This window comes from Microcaecilia unicolor, chromosome 1 (assembly GCF_901765095.1).
Source record: "Microcaecilia unicolor chromosome 1, aMicUni1.1, whole genome shotgun sequence".
Lineage (NCBI taxonomy): Eukaryota > Metazoa > Chordata > Amphibia > Gymnophiona > Siphonopidae > Microcaecilia > Microcaecilia unicolor.
This window is the reverse complement of record NC_044031.1, coordinates 87,334,330-87,353,746: the sequence shown is the minus strand read 5'-3', so window position 1 is coordinate 87,353,746 and position 19,417 is coordinate 87,334,330. Positions and strand designations below refer to the sequence as shown.

General features: G+C 46.2%; 1 protein-coding gene across 1 annotated transcript in view; it reads left to right on the top strand.

Annotated features, from left to right (window-relative positions):
- The window catches only part of PITRM1 (pitrilysin metallopeptidase 1), a 202,173-nt gene that overhangs the window by 117,580 nt on the left and 65,176 nt on the right, over window positions 1-19,417 (top strand). Inside the window, exons 15-16 of the mRNA XM_030198926.1 lie at window positions 5,677-5,753; window positions 17,038-17,203. Of these exons, the coding sequence (XP_030054786.1) occupies window positions 5,677-5,753; window positions 17,038-17,203 (243 nt within the window). The remainder of the gene's footprint in view (window positions 1-5,676; window positions 5,754-17,037; window positions 17,204-19,417) is intronic.

Genomic DNA, 19,417 nt, shown 5'->3' with positions numbered 1-19,417 from the left:
TACCCTTTGGGCTCGCCTCTGCGCCCAGGGTGTTCACAAAGTGCCTAGCTGTGGTAGCAGCGGCACTTCGCAGGCTGGGGGTGCACGTGTTCCCATATCTCGACGATTGGCTGGTGAAGAACACATCCGAGGCAGGAGCCCTGCAGTCCATGCAGATGACTATTCGCCTCCTGGAGCTACTGGGGTTTGTGATAAATTATCCAAAGTCCCATCTTCTCCCAGTGCAGAAACTCGAATTCATAGGAGCCCTGCTGGATTCTCGGACGGCTCGCGCCTATCTCCCAGAGGCGAGAGCCAACAACTTGTCGTCCCTCGTCTCGCGGGTGCGTGCGTCCCAGCAGATCACAGCTCGGCAGATGTTGAGATTGCTGGGCCACATGGCCTCCACAGTTCATGTGACTCCCATGGCCCGCCTTCACATGAGATCTGCTCAATGGACCCTAGCCTCCCAGTGGTATCAGGCCGCTGGGGGTCTAGAGGACGTGATCCACCTGTCCACGAGTTTTCTCAAATCCCTGTATTGGTGGACGATTTGCTCCAATTTGACTCTGGGACGTCCCTTCCAAATTCCTCAGCCACAAAAAGTGCTGACCACGGATGCGTCTCTCCTGGGATGGGGAGCTCATGTCGATGGGCTTCACACCCAAGGAAGTTGGTCCCTCCAAGAACGCGATCCACAGATCAATCTTCTGGAGTTGCGAGCGATCTGGAATGCTCTGAAGGCTTTCAGAGATCGGCTGTCCCACCAAATTATCCAAATTCAGACAGACAACCAGGTTGCCATGTATTACGTCAACAAGCAGGGGGGCACCGGATCTCGCCCCCTGTGTCAGGAAGCCGTCAGCATGTGGCTCTGGGCTCGCCGTCAAGGCATGGTGCTCCAAGCCACATATCTGGGTGGCGTAAACAACAGTCTGGCCGACAGACTGAGCAGGATTATGCAACCTCACGAGTGGTCGCTCAACTCCCGAGTGGTGCGCCACATCTTCCAAGCGTGGGGCACCCCCTTGGTGGATCTCTTCGCATCTCGAGCGAACCACAAAGTCCCTCAGTTCTGTTCCAGGCTTCAGGCCTCTGGCAGACTAGCATCGGATGCCTTCCTCCTGGATTGGGGGGAGGGCCTGCTGTATGCTTATCCTCCCATCCCTCTGGTGGGGAAGACTTTGTTGAAACTCAAGCAAGACCGAGGCACCATGATTCTGATTGCTCCTTTTTGGCCGCGTCAGATCTGGTTCCCCCTTCTTCTGGAGTTATCCTCCGAAGAACCGTGGAGATTGGAGTGTTTTCCGACCCTCATCACACAGGATGAGGGGGCGCTTCTGCATCCCAACCTCCAGTCTCTGGCTCTCACGGCCTGGATGTTGAGGGCGTAGACTTTGCCTCTTTGGGTCTGTCAGAGGGTGTCTCCCGCATCTTGCTTGCTTCCAGGAAAGACTCCACTAAGAGAAGTTACTTCTTCCATTGGAGGAGGTTTGCCGTCTGGTGTGACAGCAAGGCCCTAGATCCTCGCTCTTGTCCTACACAGACCCTGCTTGAATACCTTTTGCACTTGTCTGAGTCTGGTCTCAAGACCAACTCTGTAAGGGTTCACCTTAGTGCAATCAGTGCATACCATTACCGTGTGGAAGGTAAGCCAATCTCAGGACAGCCTTTAGTTGTTCGCTTCATGAGAGGTTTGCTTTTGTCAAAGCCCCCTGTCAAGCCTCCTACAGTGTCATGGGATCTCAATGTCGTTCTCACCCAGCTGATGAAACCTCCTTTTGAGCCACTGAATTCCTGCCATCTGAAGTACTTGACCTGGAAGGTCATTTTCTTGGTGGCAGTTACTTCAGCTCGTAGAGTCAGTGAGCTTCAGGCCCTGGTAGCCCAGGCCCCGTACACCAAATTTCATCATAACAGAGTAGTCCTCCGCACTCACCCTAAGTTCCTGCCAAAGGTTGTGTCGGAGTTCCATCTGAACCAGTCAATTGTCTTGCCAACATTTTTTCCCCATCCTCATTCCTGCCCTGCTGAACGTCAGCTGCACACATTGGACTGCAAGAGAGCATTGGCCTTCTACCTGGAGCGGACACAGCCCACCAGACAGTCCGCCCAATTGTTTGTTTCTTTTGACCCCAATAGGAGGGGAGTGGCTGTAGGGAAACGCACCATATCCAATTGGCTAGCAGATTGCATTTCCTTCACTTACGCCCAGGCGGGGCTGGCTCTTGAGGGTCATGTCACGGCTCATAATGTTAGAGCCATGGCTGCGTCGGTAGCCCACTTGAAGTCAGCCTCCATTGAAGAAATTTGCAAAGCTGCGACGTGGTCATCTGTCCACACATTCACATCTCATTACTGCCTGCAGCAGGACACCCGATGCGACAGTCGGTTCGGGCAGTCAGTTCTTCAGAACCTGTTTGGGCTTTAGGATCCAACTCCACCCCCCGAGGGCCCTGTTTGTTCTGTTCCAGGCTGCACTCTCAGTTAGTTGGTAAATTTTTTTAGGTCAATCTCAGTTATGTCCTCGCCGTTGCGAGGCCCAATTGACCTTGGTTGTTGTTTTGAGTGAGCCTGGGGGCTAGGGATACCCCATCAGTGAGAACAAGCAGCCTGCTTGTCCTCGGAGAAAGCGAATGCTACATACCTGTAGAAGGTATTCTCCGAGGACAGCAGGCTGATTGTTCTCACAAACCCGCCCGTCTCCCCTTTGGAGTTGAGTCTTCCCTTGAAGTGTATTGTCTTGCTACATACTGGACTGGTCGGCTCGAGCCGGTTTCGGGCGGGAAGACGGCCGCGCATGCGCGGTGCGCATGGGCGCGCGAGGACTAGCAAAGGCCTTTGCTAGTAAACTTTCCGATGGAGGGGGCTGCCGAGGACGTCAACCCATCAGTGAGAACAATCAGCCTGCTGTCCTCGGAGAATACCTTCTACAGGTATGTAGCATTCGCTTTACACCCTGTCTTCTGTTGGCAGTCAGTGTAATTTAAGAAAAAAAGGGGTAACAATTGAATTTATGGAGAGAATACACCAATCTATCTTCAGTATTTTGGATAATTTGAAGCTGTCTTATAAGGGATTTAGGAGTATCCTAAGCAGTCAATATTTCAATAATCCACTTGGACAGAATTAGTGTTTCTATGAATTAGAAGTTTAAGAAGCAGTGATGAATCATTGGACTATTTAAAAGCATTTCCATTAGTTAAGGAGGTTTTTGTTAAACACTGCAATTCATTCAAGTGCTAAGACATTTTTTTTTTTGTGCTGGTGGGCAAATTTTGATATCTGAGCGTAGTTGTCTTAGTGACGAGCATTTTGAAATGCTGTTCTTGCTAAGAGCAAACAAAACTTTTGTTAATTGTTAGGTTATCAATAGAAATCAAACAAAATAAAACATGGAAAAGAAAATAAGATGATACCTTTTTTATTGGACATAACTTAATACATTTCTTGATTAGCTTTCGAAGGTTGCCCTTCTTCATCAGATCGGAAATAAGCAAATGTGCTAGCTGACAGTGTATATAAGTGAAAACATTCAAGCATTACTATGACAGTCTGACAGGGTGGGAGGATGGGGACTTAACAAGGATCTGGGGTTCCTAGCCCATTATAAACCATAAAGCTGTATGTCTGTTGATCACACCACCCCTCACCTATCCACACCCATCCTGTTAGAATATCAGTGATATGCTTTGATGTCCCCATGCATACCTCCGACCCACCCCCATCCTCTCACCCTGTCAGACTGCCATAGTAATGCTTGAATGTTTTCACTTATATACACTGTCAGCTAGCACATTTGCTTATTTCCGATCTGACGAAGAAGGGCAACCTTCGAAAGCTAATCAAGAAATGTATTAAGTTATGTCCAATAAAAAAGGTATCATATTTTCTTTTCCATGTTTTATTTTGTTTGATTTCTATTGATAACCTAACAATTAACAAAAGTTTTGTTTGCTCTTAGCAACCTTAAGGGTGGACTAACATGGCTACCACACTCGTCTAGTTAATTGTTAGGCAAATTTACTTTAGGAATAGTACTTATTCCAAAATCTGTTTTTATTGAACTGTTCCTTTGAATAAAACTGCTGCATTTGTTTTGTGTACAAAAAGATTTAAACTATTAGTATTCTTGGATGTGATATTGGTAAAGGAAAAGTAATTAGTTACTTTAAGCAAGTAACTGCAATCAGTAATCACTTTACTAAATGAGTAGTGTAATTACTGTAACTATTTTAAGCTGAGAAGTGACCAGTAACTGTAATATAATTTCTTTTGAAGAGTAACTAGCACAACACAGCCCCACACAAGGTGGGAACTGCTGAACCTGTGGCATCGGGGAAAGGTAGCTGTTGCAGATGCCAAGGGTGGTCCATCCAAAGAAGATTTACCACCACAATAAGTGAGATTTGAAGGCCAGTGAATTAAGATATGGCTGGGGCCCACAAGAAAAACTAACACCAGCTCTGGTAGATCGATGTAAATTCCAAAAACCTGACATAATCCATAAACAGAAAATAAGATTCCTTTTTTTTTTTTTTTTTTTTTAAACCTTTTTGTTGTATGGTCATTTTATTTTTCTAATTGTTTTGTTCCAGTCTCTTTCTTCTTTTTTCCATCTTCTCTTAACTCTCTTGCCACGGTCTTCCTGTCTTATCTGGCGATTGAAAACAGATTGAAGCTGCACCCCTCACTGATAGCTGTACGGTTTGAGGACTCCCACACACTTTAGAGGGAACATTATTGGCACCCCTCTGTCTCTATCCCTCGTCATGTATCCAGCATTGCCTCTGTGTCCTTATCACCCCTCCCTATTTCCAGCTTCATCCCTCACTCTTCCCTTCCTCTTATATGCTCCCCCCCTCCAGGGGCCTTCATCTTCCTTCCTATCTATCCTCCCCCCCCCCCCCCCCTGAGGTCACCATCTCTCCCTCTCTTTCCTCCTTCCTCCCACAGGGTCCAGCATGTCTCCCTCTCTTTTCTTTCTTCTCCCCAGGAATCCAGTATTTGACCCTCTCTTACCTTATCTCCCCCCTTCCCCAATAGATCTATCAATTCTTCCTCTGTCCTGTCCCCCAGGCAGTCTTTTACACTTGCTTTTGATGCCAGCAGTGGCAATGCTACATACATGCTACCTCTAGCAAGCCCAGGGCCTTCCCTTTGATGCAACTTCCTGTTTCCAGGATGCATCGGAAGGAAAGCCCTGGGCTGTATATTTTTTATCTTTTGATTTGGTTTGTATTGTCTTTATTCTTATGTAATAGGGCTTTCCTATTATTTTTATTGAGTTCATTTCTATTTTGGTTTTCTATTTTTTTTTTTTTTAGACTGTTGTAAACCACTTAGATCCTATTGCCAGCTTGGCAGTGTATTACATTTTAAATAAACATGTACGGAAATAGGGTTCTCTGTAGAGAGCAGGATATGTCGGACGCAATCATAGCCACCTTCCTAAGGACTCGAGTCCAGACTAATCTGAGGGTATATAGGGAAATCCTACACATGCTCAAAAAAATCTTGGTGTTCTGACCTGAGAGAACTTGTTCAGTGTAGATGCTGTTGGATGGCATCATTTGTGTGTCTGTTTTATCCTGCTGTCTACACAAAACCCTTGTTGCCTCAACTTTGCTTTACTCACTGAAATACCTTTCTGAAAGTTCTTGTATGTACAAGTAAACCGTTTCTGTTTTCCAATAGGGGGTCTACTTTATATCATATTGCTTGGAGAAAAACCTACCAGACATGATGCATTTGTGGAGTGAAATCTTTAATGAGTAAGCTAATTAATCTGTAACTGAGCTATATATAAATATTTTGTATATATGCATTTATTTTTTTAAGTTAAAGGAGAAAGGAGACATTCCTTTTCATCCTGCTAGACCAGTCCCCCTACAAGCAGATGAGGTAGAGAAGCTGAACTCTTCATTGATATCACTGGTATAAGGGGTGGTACAGCCTGAAACATTTTGATATTTCTCTATCTCAAGCAAATGATACAGTTTAAACAAGTGCAGCATGTTTTCTTAAGGTGGGCCTGACTCCTTGGGGTGCAGTCCGCAGCCTGAGGTAGTGTCTTTTGGCCCGTGCAGCTCTTAGGGTTCAGGCCACAATCCTTAACTCCATTCAAGCCTGGAGGGGTCTAACCCTGAGCCTTAGTCCATAGGCCCTCACTGGGCATGGCTGGCAGGCAGAGGTCCCCAGGGAGCCCCTGCTAGCAAGGTATGAGGCTTCCTTTACACCTCCACCTCCTACAGTATCTGCCCCCCCCCCCAAAAAAAAAAAAAAAAAGAGAGAGAGAGAGAGAAAAGACAGCAGTCAGGATGTATTTCCCTGGTTGCTGGCTGGGGAAATAGTTCATTAAAAGTAAATAAAGGACTAAGGAGAGAAATGACGGGGCTTTGGATGCACTTGCAGAGCTGGGCTGAGGAGGCCCAGAGTTCCTTCCCCAGCAGGATGAGTTAGGTTGTGTGGGAGGGTGGCGGCAACTGATTCTCCAGGACTGCAGTCTTTGAGCCATGCTAGGAGGGGGGAAATGTGAAGCCTGCAAGAGATTGGGCGGGGGCGAACAAGCAATTCTGCTGATTCCTACATATGCAATGGGGCAGCAGTTTCTTCATCCTGGCCAGGTTTGGGGGCTTCCCTGATATGCCTCATTGTGGCGAGGAGCCCATTTTCATTTCTGACTTTAGCAGTGATAGTGGCCAACGTTCAGCATGACTGGAGGAGCGTCTTAGCTTTGAGGTAGAGGTAGCAGATGGGATCCTCCCCTGCCCTTGAGACAGTGACGCTTCTGGGGGGGGGGGGCTGGTCAGGGGTGTAAGAGGCTTAGACGCCCGAGTCTGGGTTCAGTGCAGAATGAGCCCAAATCCCACCTGGGTCTCTTCAAGAGGAGCTTGAGGGCTTGTTATAGGAGTCTGACTCCGCGGGGATGGGGGGACCCCTCTGTGGAGGAATTTAACCCTCCCCCCCCCCCAGTGGTCTAGTTATTTAGAAGGGAGGATCTTAGCCACCTCATTGATTTAGTGTACTCAGCTTTATGGATTTTGGCACTGACCCAGGCAGAGATCTCAGATGTGGACCCCATCCTGGAAGGTATTCAGAAGCCACACAAAACTTCTGCCCTTCATAGGGCTCTGACAGATTACTCTGAGTTGGAGACATAGGAGGATATTCTTCAGAGCACAAAGCTCTTCTTGTTAAGTTTATTGTTTAACTGTGTATGTTCACTTCTGTTAACCATCTAGAATTGTGGGATAGGGTTACAAATTTTTAAATAAAATCTGGTTCTGCATGAAGAGCTGAACAGATTGCTGTGTCTCCCCAAGTGGATGTTCTCGTCATGACGATGACCAAAAGACTACTCTTCCTGTCAAGGGCGCTACCATGAAAGATGCTTCTAAAAGGAAGTTTGAGCAGCTCCCATCTTCCTCCTCACAGTGATGAGTACAGACTTCTGTGTACAGAGGCTATGTTCATAGGGTCCTGTTGTAGTGGATACAGCAGTTGCCAGATTTCTTGGAGGCTGCTTGCTTGGAGTCAGAAGTGGAATTTCTGATGGATGTGCTCTGATTTTGTTATGCATTTGCTTATACTCGGTGGCTTCAGTTGTGATTGCCCTATAGAAGGCTATGGTTTCTAAGATGTACCTAAGCAACTTCCTTTTAGGGGCAGGTTATAGTTTGGTGTGGATTTGGAGAAACTCTTGAAGAACCTGAAGGCCGGGGAAGATTGTTTGCAGGTAACATCCCAAGCCTTGGAGAGTAGGTATCATTCTAAGAATTAGGGGCAGTACTGTCTGGGTAGAAGGTTCCCGGGTGTCTACATCTGCAAAGGGGCAGAAGGGTTTGCTCTTTCAAGGGGGCCAGGAAGGAGAGAGATTTTGTGGCCACAGCTGCTTCCACCAGTTTGAGGGCCCCCAATGAGGGTCAGTGAGACCCCTCAGAGATAAATTAGTGGCAGGCTCTTCTACCATGAGTGGACTCTCATTACTTCTAACCAGTGGATTCTGGAGGTGGTACAGCAGGAGTATGCCTTGGAATTGCTGAACCCGTTTCTGACACCTGCAGCTCTTCCCTCTAAAAGAGTGGTTACTTCACCTGGGGCATTGGAATCGGTCTCATGCTAGAAACAGGGCTGAGGGTGCTACTCTGTTTTGTGGTCCTTAAGAAGGGCAGCATCTTCTGCTCTATTTTAGACTTGAAGGCAAAAGCCATTCGCTTAGCTCTGCAATTGTTGCTCCTATTATTGCAGGGAAAGACTCTATGGGTAGTGTCCAAAAATCACACAGCAGTGACTGTGGGACCCCAGAGTGTGGTGGTGATACTGGAAGTTGGCTGGATTTGCAGCTGGGTGGAACATCATCTGTTAGTGATTTTGGTGTCCCACATTGCGGGGACAGAAAATGTGCAGGCAGATTTTCTCAGCTGGAACTGGAGGAGTGAGAGCTGAATCCCTCATTCTTCCAGTTTCTAGTGGAGCATTGTCGCTCCCCATGCTTCAACTTGACAGCCTCACATTAGAATGTGAAGTGCTCCTGATATGTCAGTCATGGGACAGAGTTTGACTTGGTGTGCTATTGCAGCCCTAACTGCAAAAGCCTCTGTTTTACCTGGTTCTTGATCAGAAGGGTTCTCTTGAGGGTGGCCAGATATCTATTTCTCTTGGCCCCGGTGTGCAGATCTGGTTTACTTGTTGATTTGAACTTCACTTCCTCTATTATAGGGTCAGGGGCTTCTGAGGCAGGGTCCAGTCATGATGGAAGATCTGGATCTGGCCTGGCTTTTGAGAGGCATCACCTGAGGAACAAAGGTTACTTGGCCTCAGTCATTTCCATGTTGCTCAAAGACCACAGGCAATCTATGTACTTGGCATAAGTTTGGGTGTGGCAGGTCTTTGAGCAGAGATGTGTGCAGAGTGTAGACTTTCCCCATGGCAAGTGGAGTTGTCAGTCCTGGTATTTTTGCAGAAGGGGTTAGTGCAAGGTTTGGCTCTGAAATCCCTTTTAGGTCCCTGGTGGTGCAGGTGGATGATATATAATTTTTGCAGGGAGCGAAGCACATCAGTCCTCCACGTTGAGCCATGCTTCTTAATGCCTTGATAGGTCTGCCGTTTGAGCTGTTGAAATGAACCGCCTTAAAGGACCTCACTTTGAAGGTAGTATTTCTTGTTGCCATCTGTTAGGCAAGGCGAGTTGCAGGCACTATCTTGTAGAGATCCTTACTTTTCCTCTTCATACAATCCTGTCATTCTTCCCTGAGTTGGATTTTCCCCTTCCATGTGAATCCAGTGATGCCATTCCTGGCCTTTTTTGAAAGGGAAACATCTATTGTCCGAGGACAAGCAGGCTGCTTGTTCTCACTGATGGGTCGACGTACACAGCGGCCCCCACCTTCGGAATTTTTCAAAGCAAAAATCTTCAAAAGCTTTGACAGAACCTTCTGGTGCGTGTGGCACGTGCACTGCGCATGCGCAGCCATCTTCCCGCCTGTCGCACGAGAGTCCGCTCAGTTGTTTCTTTTCCGCGGTTAGGGAGTGACTGCTTGTCGGTCTCTTTCTGTTGGGCCCGAAAAGAGCCTTCGTTTCTCGAGGATTTTTTCCTCCTTTGTCTCGTTTTTCTTTTGTTTGCCCTGTTCCCTTCAAAACTACAAAAAAAAAAAACCCTTTATTTCCTAGTTTTCGTCCTTTTAAGTTTCCTTTCGCTTCTGTCACGGCCCTCTTAGGCCACGCGTATGTGGTTTCTCATTTTTGTGCCCTTTTCTTTTGGCACAATCGAGAATTTTGACTTTGCTGCCACTATTTTTCCGTCCATGTCATTGAGGACTCCCAGTGGCTTCAAGAAGTGTACTCGGTGCAACCGGGCGATCTCAGGTACCGACCCCCACGCGTGCTGTCTTCAGTGCCTTGGGCCCGACCATCGCCCAGACGCATGTAAGTTGTGTCTCTGCCTTGAAAAGCTCTTCAGGATCGTCTTTTTGGAGCTTTGCCCGGTTCTTCGGCGTCGATGTCGACATCGGTACCGGCACCGGAGATGGCATCGACTTCAGGAGCGCAGGTAATGGCTGTTCGAAGACCACCACATGCTGGGAACAGTGAGCAGTCGAGTGGGTCTCCACCTGCCTCGAAGACCCCTGCTGTGCAGGCCCACCGGGACCGACCACTCTTGGACCCGACCCCGAGGAGGCGTGTGGATTCCACGTCCTCGTCGGTACCGAGGAGTATCGATGACGTGCATCGAGCAAAGGCGAAGAAGCATCGTCATCGGTCTCCTTCCAAGCACGGTACCGGGAGCTCCGGGGCGTCGAAGGATTCGGCACCCGTGAAGCTTAGACGCAAAGAGGAACGCTCACCCTCCATTCAAGAGGTGTCGGTGCATCGGTCTTCGAGCAGTCGAGTACCGCCTCATCGACCTCCAAGGATTGTGACACTGACTCCTGTAACGACACTGCAGCCTTGCTCGACGGCGGCTCTAGATGAGCGCATCCGAGCCCTGCTTCCAGGTCTTCTGGAGGCATTGCTGCGTCAGTCTGCTCCGGTGCTGGGGGGGTTTGTGCCCTCTGCCCCATTGGTAGAAGTGGCAGCTGGCTCTATGCCTGTGGAGAGGTCTTCGACGCCGGTACCACCTGCGGCCTCGGCTGCCACCCAGGTCGACTCCCCGTCGACATCGCTGGAAGGAGTTTCATCGCCGCTGGCATGGGAGTCGACCTCTTGACATCGCCATCGAGGACATGGTTCCTCGGTGTCGAGATGGGCCCGGTTTTGGACTGCAGTTAAGGAACTCTTGTCCGATACCGATGAAGATGCCTCGTGGGATGAAGTGGAAGATCCCAGGTATTTCTCTTCTGAGGAGTTTTATGGTCTTCCCTCTGATCCTACTCCTTCGCCAGAAAGAAAGCTTTCTCTCCCGGAGATTCTTTTTCTCTTCATTTGTGCGGGAAATGTCTGTGGCTATTCCCTTCCCTGTGGTATCTGAGGATGAGCCTAGGACTGAGATGCTCGAGGTACTTGACTATCCTTCACCACCTAAGGAATCATCCACAGTTCCTTTGCATAATGTGCTCAAGGAGACACTTATGCGGAACTGGATGAAACCACTAAGTAATCCCACCACTTCCAAGAAAGCTGAGTCCCAATATCGGATTCACAGAGAACCTGAGCTGATGAAGTCGCATTTACCTCACGATTCTGTGGTTGTTGATTCCGCTCTCAAGAGAGCCAGGAGTTCTAGAGACTTTGCCTCGGCGCCCCAGGGATGAGAATCTAGAACCCTGGACTCTCTTGGGAGAAAGGCCTATCAGTTCTCTATGCTCATGGCCAAAATTCAATCATACCAGCTCTACTCGAGCATTCACTTGAGGAACACGGTGAAGCAACTGGCGGATTTGGTTGAGAAGCTCCCTCCGGAGCAGGCCAAGCCTTTTCAGGAGGTGGTCAGGCAGCAGAAGGCGTGTCGTAAATTCCTGTCCAGGGGTGCTTAACGACTCTTTTGATGTTGCATCCAGAGCCGCTGCCCAAGGTATAGTGATGCGCAGACTGTCATGGCTGCGTTCCTCTGACCTGGACAATCGAGTCCAGCAGCGGATTGCGGATGTCCCTTGCCAGGGGGGATATCATTTTTGGTGAGAAAGTCGAGCAGGTGGTCAATCAGATCACGCAGGACAATCTCGCCAGGCGCCTTCTGCTTCTACTTCAACTGGTAGACGATTTTTCTGGTGAAGGAGGAATGTCCCCTATGCCTATAACAAGCGTAGGTACAATCCCAACAGCCTTCTCAGGCTCATCCCCAGCGCGCTCGTTCACGTCAACAGTGCGCCAAGGCAGGCCCCGTGGCTCCCCAGCAAAAGCAAGGGACGGGCTTTTGACTGGCTCCAGCTGAGCATAGCCGCTATAAAGGTGTCTGTGCCGGACGACTTGCCGGTTGGGGGGAGGTTAAAGTTTTTTCACCAAAGGTGGCCTCTCATAACCTCCGACAGGTGGGTTCTTCAAATAGTCTGGTTAGGATACACCCTCAATCTGATATCCAAACCTCCAAATTGCCCACCGGGAGCTCATTCTTACAGCATCCAGCACAGGCAGGTACTTGCAGAGGAACTCTCCGCCCTTCTAAAGGCCAATGTGGTCGAACCCATTCCACCAGGGGAAGGAGGACTGGGATTCTATTCCAGGTACTTCCTTGTGTAAAAGAAAATAGGGGGGATGTGTCCCATCCTAGACCTAAGGGGCCTGAACAATTATTTAGTGCGAGAAAAGTTCAGGATGGTTTCCCTGGGCACCCTTCTTCCCATGGTTCAGGAAAACGATAGGCTATGCTCTCTGGACTTAAAGGAGGCTTGCACTCACATCTCGGTGCTCACAGGAAGTATCTTTGATTTCAGTACTATGTACTGCCCTTTGGTCTGGCGTCTGCGCCCAGAGTGTTTACCAAATGTCTGCCTGTAGTCGCAGTGTTGCTAGGCAGGCTGGGAGTGCATGTATTTCCTTATCTCGACGATTGGCTGGTAATGAGCACCTCGAAGGAGGGTGCTCTGGAGTCCATGCGAATGACTATTTGGGTGCTAGAGCTACTGTGGTTCGTCATAAATTATCCCAAGTCCCATCTCACCCCAGTCCAAACAGAATTATTGGAGCCCTGTTGAACATTCCAGCTCGAGCTTATCTTCCCGAGACACAGGCGGACAACCTTCTGTCCCTGGTGTCCATGGTTCGAGCCTCTCACCAGGTCACGGCTCGGCAGATGTTGAGACTTCTGGGGCATATGGCCTCCACAGTTCACGTGACTCCCATAGCATGTCTACACATGAGATCAGCTCAATGGACCCTAGCTTCCCAGTGGTGTCAAGCTAGGGGCAGTCTAGAGGATGTGATCCAATTGTCCAACTTTCGAAATTCCTTGCAGTGGTGGATGATTCGGTCCAATCTGACCTTGGGACGTCCATTCCAAATTCCTCAGCCACAAAAAGTGCTGACGACTGATGCATCCCTCCTGGGGTGGGGGGCTCATGTAGATGGGCTTCACACTCAAGGAGCTTGGTCCTTTCAGGAAAAGGTCTGCAGATCAACCTCCTTGGAATTAAGAGCGATCTGGAATGCTCTAAAGGCTTTCAGAGATCGGCTGTCCAATCAAGTAATCTTAATTCAGACAGACAATCAGGTTGCCATGTACTACACCCAACAAGCCAGGGGGGCACCGGATCTCGCCCTCTGTGTCAGGAAGCCGTCCAGATGTGGCTTTGGGCATGCTGTCACAGCATGTTTCTCCAAGCCACTTATCTGGCAGGCGTAAACAACAGTCTGGCTGACAGGTTGAGCAGGATAATGCAACCTCACGAGTGGTCGTTATCCGGAAGATCTTCCGCGCGTGGGGCACCCCCTCGGTGGACCTTTTTGTCACTCAGATCAATCACAAGGTCCCTCAGTTCTGTTTCAGACTTCAGGCCCACGACAGGCTAGCGTCTGATGCTTTTCTCCTACATCGGTGGACAGGCCTTCTGTATGTGTATCCTTCCATATCTCTAGTAGGGAAGACTTTGCTGAAACTCAAGCAAGACCGAGGAACAATGATTCTGATTGCGCCTTTCTGGCCTCATCAGATCTGGTTCCCTCTTCTTCTGCAGTTGTCCTCCGAAGAACCGTGGAGATTGAACTGTTTTCCGACCCTCATCACCAAGAACGAGGGGTCACTTCTACATCCCAACATCCAGTCTCTGGCTCTCACGGCCTGGATGTTGAGGGCTTAGAATTTGCCTCCTTGGGTCTTTCAGAAGGTGTCTCTTTGCTTCCAGAAAAGATTCCACGAAGAGGTATTACTCTTTCAGATGGAGGTTTGCCGTCTGGTGTGACAGCAAGGCCCTAGATCCTCTTTCTTGTCCTACTCAGACCCTGCTTGAATACCTTCTACACTTGTCAGAGTCTGGTCTCAAGGCCAACTCCGTAAGAGTTCACCTTAGTGCAATTAGTTCTTATCGCCGTGTAGAGGGTAAGCCTATCTCTGGAGAGCCTTTAGTTGTTCGCTTCATGAGAGGTTTGCTTTTGTCAAAGCCTCCAGTCAAACCTTCACCAGTGTCATGGGATCTCAACGTCGTTCTCACCCAACTAATGGAAGCTCCTTTTGAACCATTGAATTCCTGCCATCTGAAGTACTTGACCTAGGCCCATTTTGATTTTGTTCCAAGCTGCACTCTTAGTTGATTTTGGTTTCAGGTCAATCTATGTTATGTCCTCGCCGTTGCGAGGCCCAATTGACCAATGTTCATTGTTTTGGGTGAACCAGGATGCTAGGGTTACCCCAATTGTAAGAACAAGCAGCCTGCTTGTCCTCGGAGAAAGCGAAGATACTTACCTGTAGCAGGTATTCTCCGAGGACAACAGGCTGATTGTTCTCACAAACCCACCCTCCTCCCCTTTGGAGTTGTTATTGTTGTTTCTAGTTTATATGCTTTTTGATTACACTGAAGAGACACGCTCGTGTGGCAGGTGGGAAGCCGTTCGCGCATGCGCAGTCCGTCCTCGCGTGACGTAACGTTCCCGAAAGCCTTTGTTTTTGCTAGCAACATTTCTTCCCGGTTCCTGGGCCACTGTGGACGACGACCCAATTGTGAGAACAATCAGCCTGCTGTCCTCAGAGAATACCTGCTACAGCAAGTATCTTCGCTGTTTATCTCAGAAATTTCATTGATTGATATCTGCAGAATACAGTTGCATTACCTGGAGGACACAGACTCCTTCCAGAAATCCAGTGGTCTTTTCATCTTATTTCAGGGGCTCAGGAAAGGGGAGGCTGCCTCCATCTTCCTTAGCACATTGGATTAAGATAGCGATAGAGGCAGTATTCTTCATGAGAAAGTTATTCTGGCTACACTGCATGCTCATTCCTTTTGAGCTCAGGCAGCTTCCTAGGCAGTGGCCTGGGCAGCCACACCAGAGGACATTTGCAGGGCATAGATTTTGTATTCCTATATAAAATATGACAAGATTGATAATCTAGCCAGAGGCAGTGTTGCCTTTGGCAGAGCCCTGTTACAGGACCTTGTCTTCCCCTTCCAGTAAGGTATAGGTTTTTGTACATCCAGTTGGTATGAACTGGTCTAGCTGGATGAAAGGAAGGTGAAATTCATGTTAATTTCCTTTCCTTTCTTTGAGTCCTTCCAGGGTGGAACCTGGATTAGTCTACCAGACTACTGCATATGGGGAATTTCCTTTGGGCTCTGCCTGCTCTCTTCTTAGTTTAAAGTTAGTTTCATTCTATAATGTTCCTAGTTAATATATTCTTCAGTGGCTCCCTCAAGGGGTTTCATAGTTTGTGTAGAGATTTTGCCTTGTGCTTTGACAATAGCTTACTGAAAGGTTCCAGTGATGTCACTGGAAGAGTTTGGCTTCTCTACTAGGGTGACACAAATTGTTTGGTCTGGGCTGAGCAATAATCAAGGAAAGGAAATTAACAGGTAAAAATGCATTTCACTATTTTGAAACCCTGACATAAAGAATGTGTCTGTCAGAGGACCTCTTGTCCAGCTTTTGTACCAAGAGTGACTCAGGCATTTCCCTTCAGAAGTAGGGCACAGTACTCTTTGGCGTCCTGAGATTCTCTAATGCCCCCAGTAAGTCAGTGGCAGTATCTGTTTAACTCTTGCAAGTAAGTACAGAAGAGAATTTGGAAGGCATCACTCTTGGTACTACTTACTTAGAAGGGGAGAGAGGATTTTTAAAATGCGCCTTTTTAAACAAGCATCCAGAACCAGCTCCAGAGGTGCATTCATTTATGCTTGCTCCAAAGAAAATACAAATGTGTGCAAGTATTTTATAAAATATGCATGTACATAGCAATTCCACCCCTGGAAATATCTAGACGAGGCATATGCCGCCTTGTTGATACATACTTGTGTCTATTTGACCATTCAGTCTAATGAGAACTGTTTTCTGCTTTTAAAACATGTTTTACAAAATTACCCCTTAAGTGCTGTGTCTAGTTAGCTGTGGAATTCATTAAGGTCTAGTGTGTGCACCAATTTATAGTGGTTGAATATGCCTTAGAAAGGGCTAGTGTCCAAGATTCATACCCATGAGCCACCAGATCATAAGTCTCGGAAGGCAGTTTTTTTCCTAATTCTGTGCTGATCTCCTGCATAATAGCCTATTTTGATCATCATGACTGAATACTTGCATTCCATTTTGGAAATGGCAAAGAAGTTCTGAGGTTCTCTGTGTAGAGAAATAGGAAGCATTTTTTTAACAAAAAGGAGTATGGAAAGCATTTAGTCCATTAGTCTGTGATGCTTTTGGAAACTACATTGAGAATCTTTACAACTGTTGGTCTTCCCAAGCTTGCATAATAGCTGTCCTCCGAGAAAATTCAAATTCCACTCCCACCCACCCCCACCTCAAGAGATGCAGTCTTCCATCATTCGCCCATTGACATTGGAGCTCAGGATCTTTCCCTTGTGCCTGTAGAGGCCTAATGCCCCATAGGCAACCCGCTGATATTTGACTGACTCCAGAACTAGGTAGCCAAAATTCCAGTCTATGCCAGAAGCTTTGCTTGTGGGAGAGAAGCTTTTTCTTCACAAATAGCTCCCTATTGGCTACTAAATCTCATTTTAACAGACATTCCTTGAAATCACCCCATCAAATAGATTAGAGTAGCCCCTTATGTGGAAGAACCTGATTCAAGTGGAACTCTCCTTACGAGAGCATAACCAGTCTCCTTTGTTTTAATAGAGGAATCACAGAGCCCAGGGAAATGATCTTTTCTTTCATAAGAAACTTGTTCAAGGCCCTTTTCCGAATCAAAGTAACATCCCCATTCTTCTGTGGTGAAATACGTTTGATCATATTGGTGGTGGGCACTTCATTGGTTGAGTGACTAGGCAGCAGTGAATAAGTGTATTCTGAGGAAAGAAAGTTTAACAGTGGAGTGGCTCAGGGGTACATGTCTGTGACCAATTTGATTCAGTTCTGTAGGTAATATTGCCGAGGAGTTAGTGGAAGCTTGTAGATTGAACTTAGTGTTTTGAGAGCATTCATATGCATGTTACTTTAGTGCTGTACTTTTTTTTTGTCTTGTAGACCACATTTTGAAGATGAAGAACGCCTGGGAGTGTTGGTACGAATGAGGGCCCAAAGTCTATCCAATGGAATATCTGAGTCTGGGCAGCTTTATGCCTCTATTAGAGCCAGTAGGACTCTTACTGCTTCTGGAGATATTAAAGAAATCTTTAGTGGGATGGATCAGGTAAAGATGAGGGAGCAGTTTGTTTTGCTTTTTCTTTAATAATTGTGCATTACACTGTAAGGTCATTTTAGTAATTTAGGAGGCCAAACTGAGGGTAAATGAAAGGAACAGCAACTGCAGGCCAGAGTTTACTTAAGGTCTCTGGCCTTCATAAAATGCATTTTGTGTCAAGAGGAGTTTTAATTTGTTCCTGCTGCTGCTGATATATAGAAAACTGAAATTTTATTCTATCTATTTCAGTTCTGTATGAAGCTGAATGACTACAAATTGCATAGTACGTTAGGATATAAATTTTACAACAGATAGAAAGGCCAGATGTCTTCTCCTCAGGAACCTAGTCAATTTGCAAATTTGTAAGGAATTGACACTGGAAAGATCATTTGGAACTTGTCTTTTAGTGTCCAGCTACTATTCTATTAATTCTCCTGAGTTTCCCTTAATAGTGACCAGTGTTTCCTCTAAGGAGTTGCCTGGTGTGTACAAATGTTTTGTGTGTGTGAGCAGCAAGTTTTAAAAGCCAACAAATTTTGAGTGCCAGTATTAGTAAATGCATTTCTGTATATAGCACAAAAATAAAAATTTGGTCAGCAACCATGTAAAATCGTAGAGGGAACAATGCTAGACTGTTCAGTTCTCGTTTCCAAGAAGCTTTGTGTCAGGGACAGGCTGGTCTATTCCTATGAGTATACTCTTGTCATGTTTCTGTTGGGAGTCCAGGTCTTGCATTCCTATTTTTCTTGAAACACTCAGGACTACAAATCAAGGAACACAATTTAATCTTGGTTAGCTGTGATACCTTTTCTTGCACTGACATAGAGATAATCTGAACTTTGGAAACGGCATATATTGATTTGACAATTTATTTCGTCACCATCAATTAGTGATAAAGGTAGCTTACACCATAAATTACAATAACAAAATGACACAAGGATGGGACTATGAATAGCGCAACAATATTTCCAAAAATACCAGAAATGCCCAAGGTAAAGTCCAGCTACTGCTATTAACTTAAATCTGGCCAATCTAAAAAAAAATAAAAAATTAAAAGTACTATAAAGAAAAGGGCTAAATTGTTAAATCTGTAATATTAAATGATTGACTACACAGCCAAGTTTTAAGGGCCATTTTACATTTTCTAAAAGAGGACACTATTCCAAATAATCATCGACTCGGAAACAAATACGTTTTAAGAGCTTTTCAAAACGAGAAATATGGCATCATTTGTAGCACCCTGATATATAAAGGAACTTCAAATTCAAATCAGTTCTTGTATGCCACTAAAATCCCCTGTATACACAAGAGAAAAGAACATTACAGGAAGATCTAATGGATGATATGAGGAGACGGACGTCATAGTGGATAGTTATGAAAGAGTCTTTAGGAAGAGAGAGGTTTTTATCCAAATTGTTTAACTTTATATTCCTCATTTATTAATTTTTTTTATTTTTGTTAGATTTTTACCTCGCGCTTTCACACTCAGGCAGGCTTAATGCGGCTTACATGGGGCAATGGAGGGTTAAGTGACTTGCCCAGAGTCACAAGGAGCTGCCTGTGCCAGAAGTGGGACTCAAACTCAGTTCCTCAGGACCAAACCACTAGGCCACTCATTGAGGGGAAAGCCAAAGTTAATCTATGGGCACTTCTCAAAAATCTTTGAAAAGGAATAGTTATAAATTGTTACATTTTCAGAACCCAATCCATAAAACAAGATACTTTAAAGCAAATACGATGTTTCATCTTTAACCAGTATAATTTATGTAAGAGTCGAATAGTTTCATGAAATTTACCTAACCCAAAAGATTAACTTTTTGCAACAATTGCAACCTTTTCTTTAATTTCAAATTAATAGCACCACAAAACAAAAAAAACAAAAAGGCACACAACTGCTTACAAAACAGTAGATGAAAAACAACAAAGCAGTGGAATCAAATGTATTTATTGGAACAATACCCGACGTGGCCACGTTTCACCCTCAGGCTGCGTCAGGGGTATAAACTATCAAAAGTGTATGTAAATATATCATACACACTAGTAGTTCCAAAATCTAGTTCCATTTATCTGCTACTTCCAACGTCGGGTATTGTTCCAATAAATACATTTGATTCCACTGCTTTGTTGTTTTTCATCAAATTAATAGCACCATACAAAGAGTTGCAATAATTTAAGTGTGGAACTAAAATTATTTGAACTATGGTCTGAAAACTAGCAGGACTC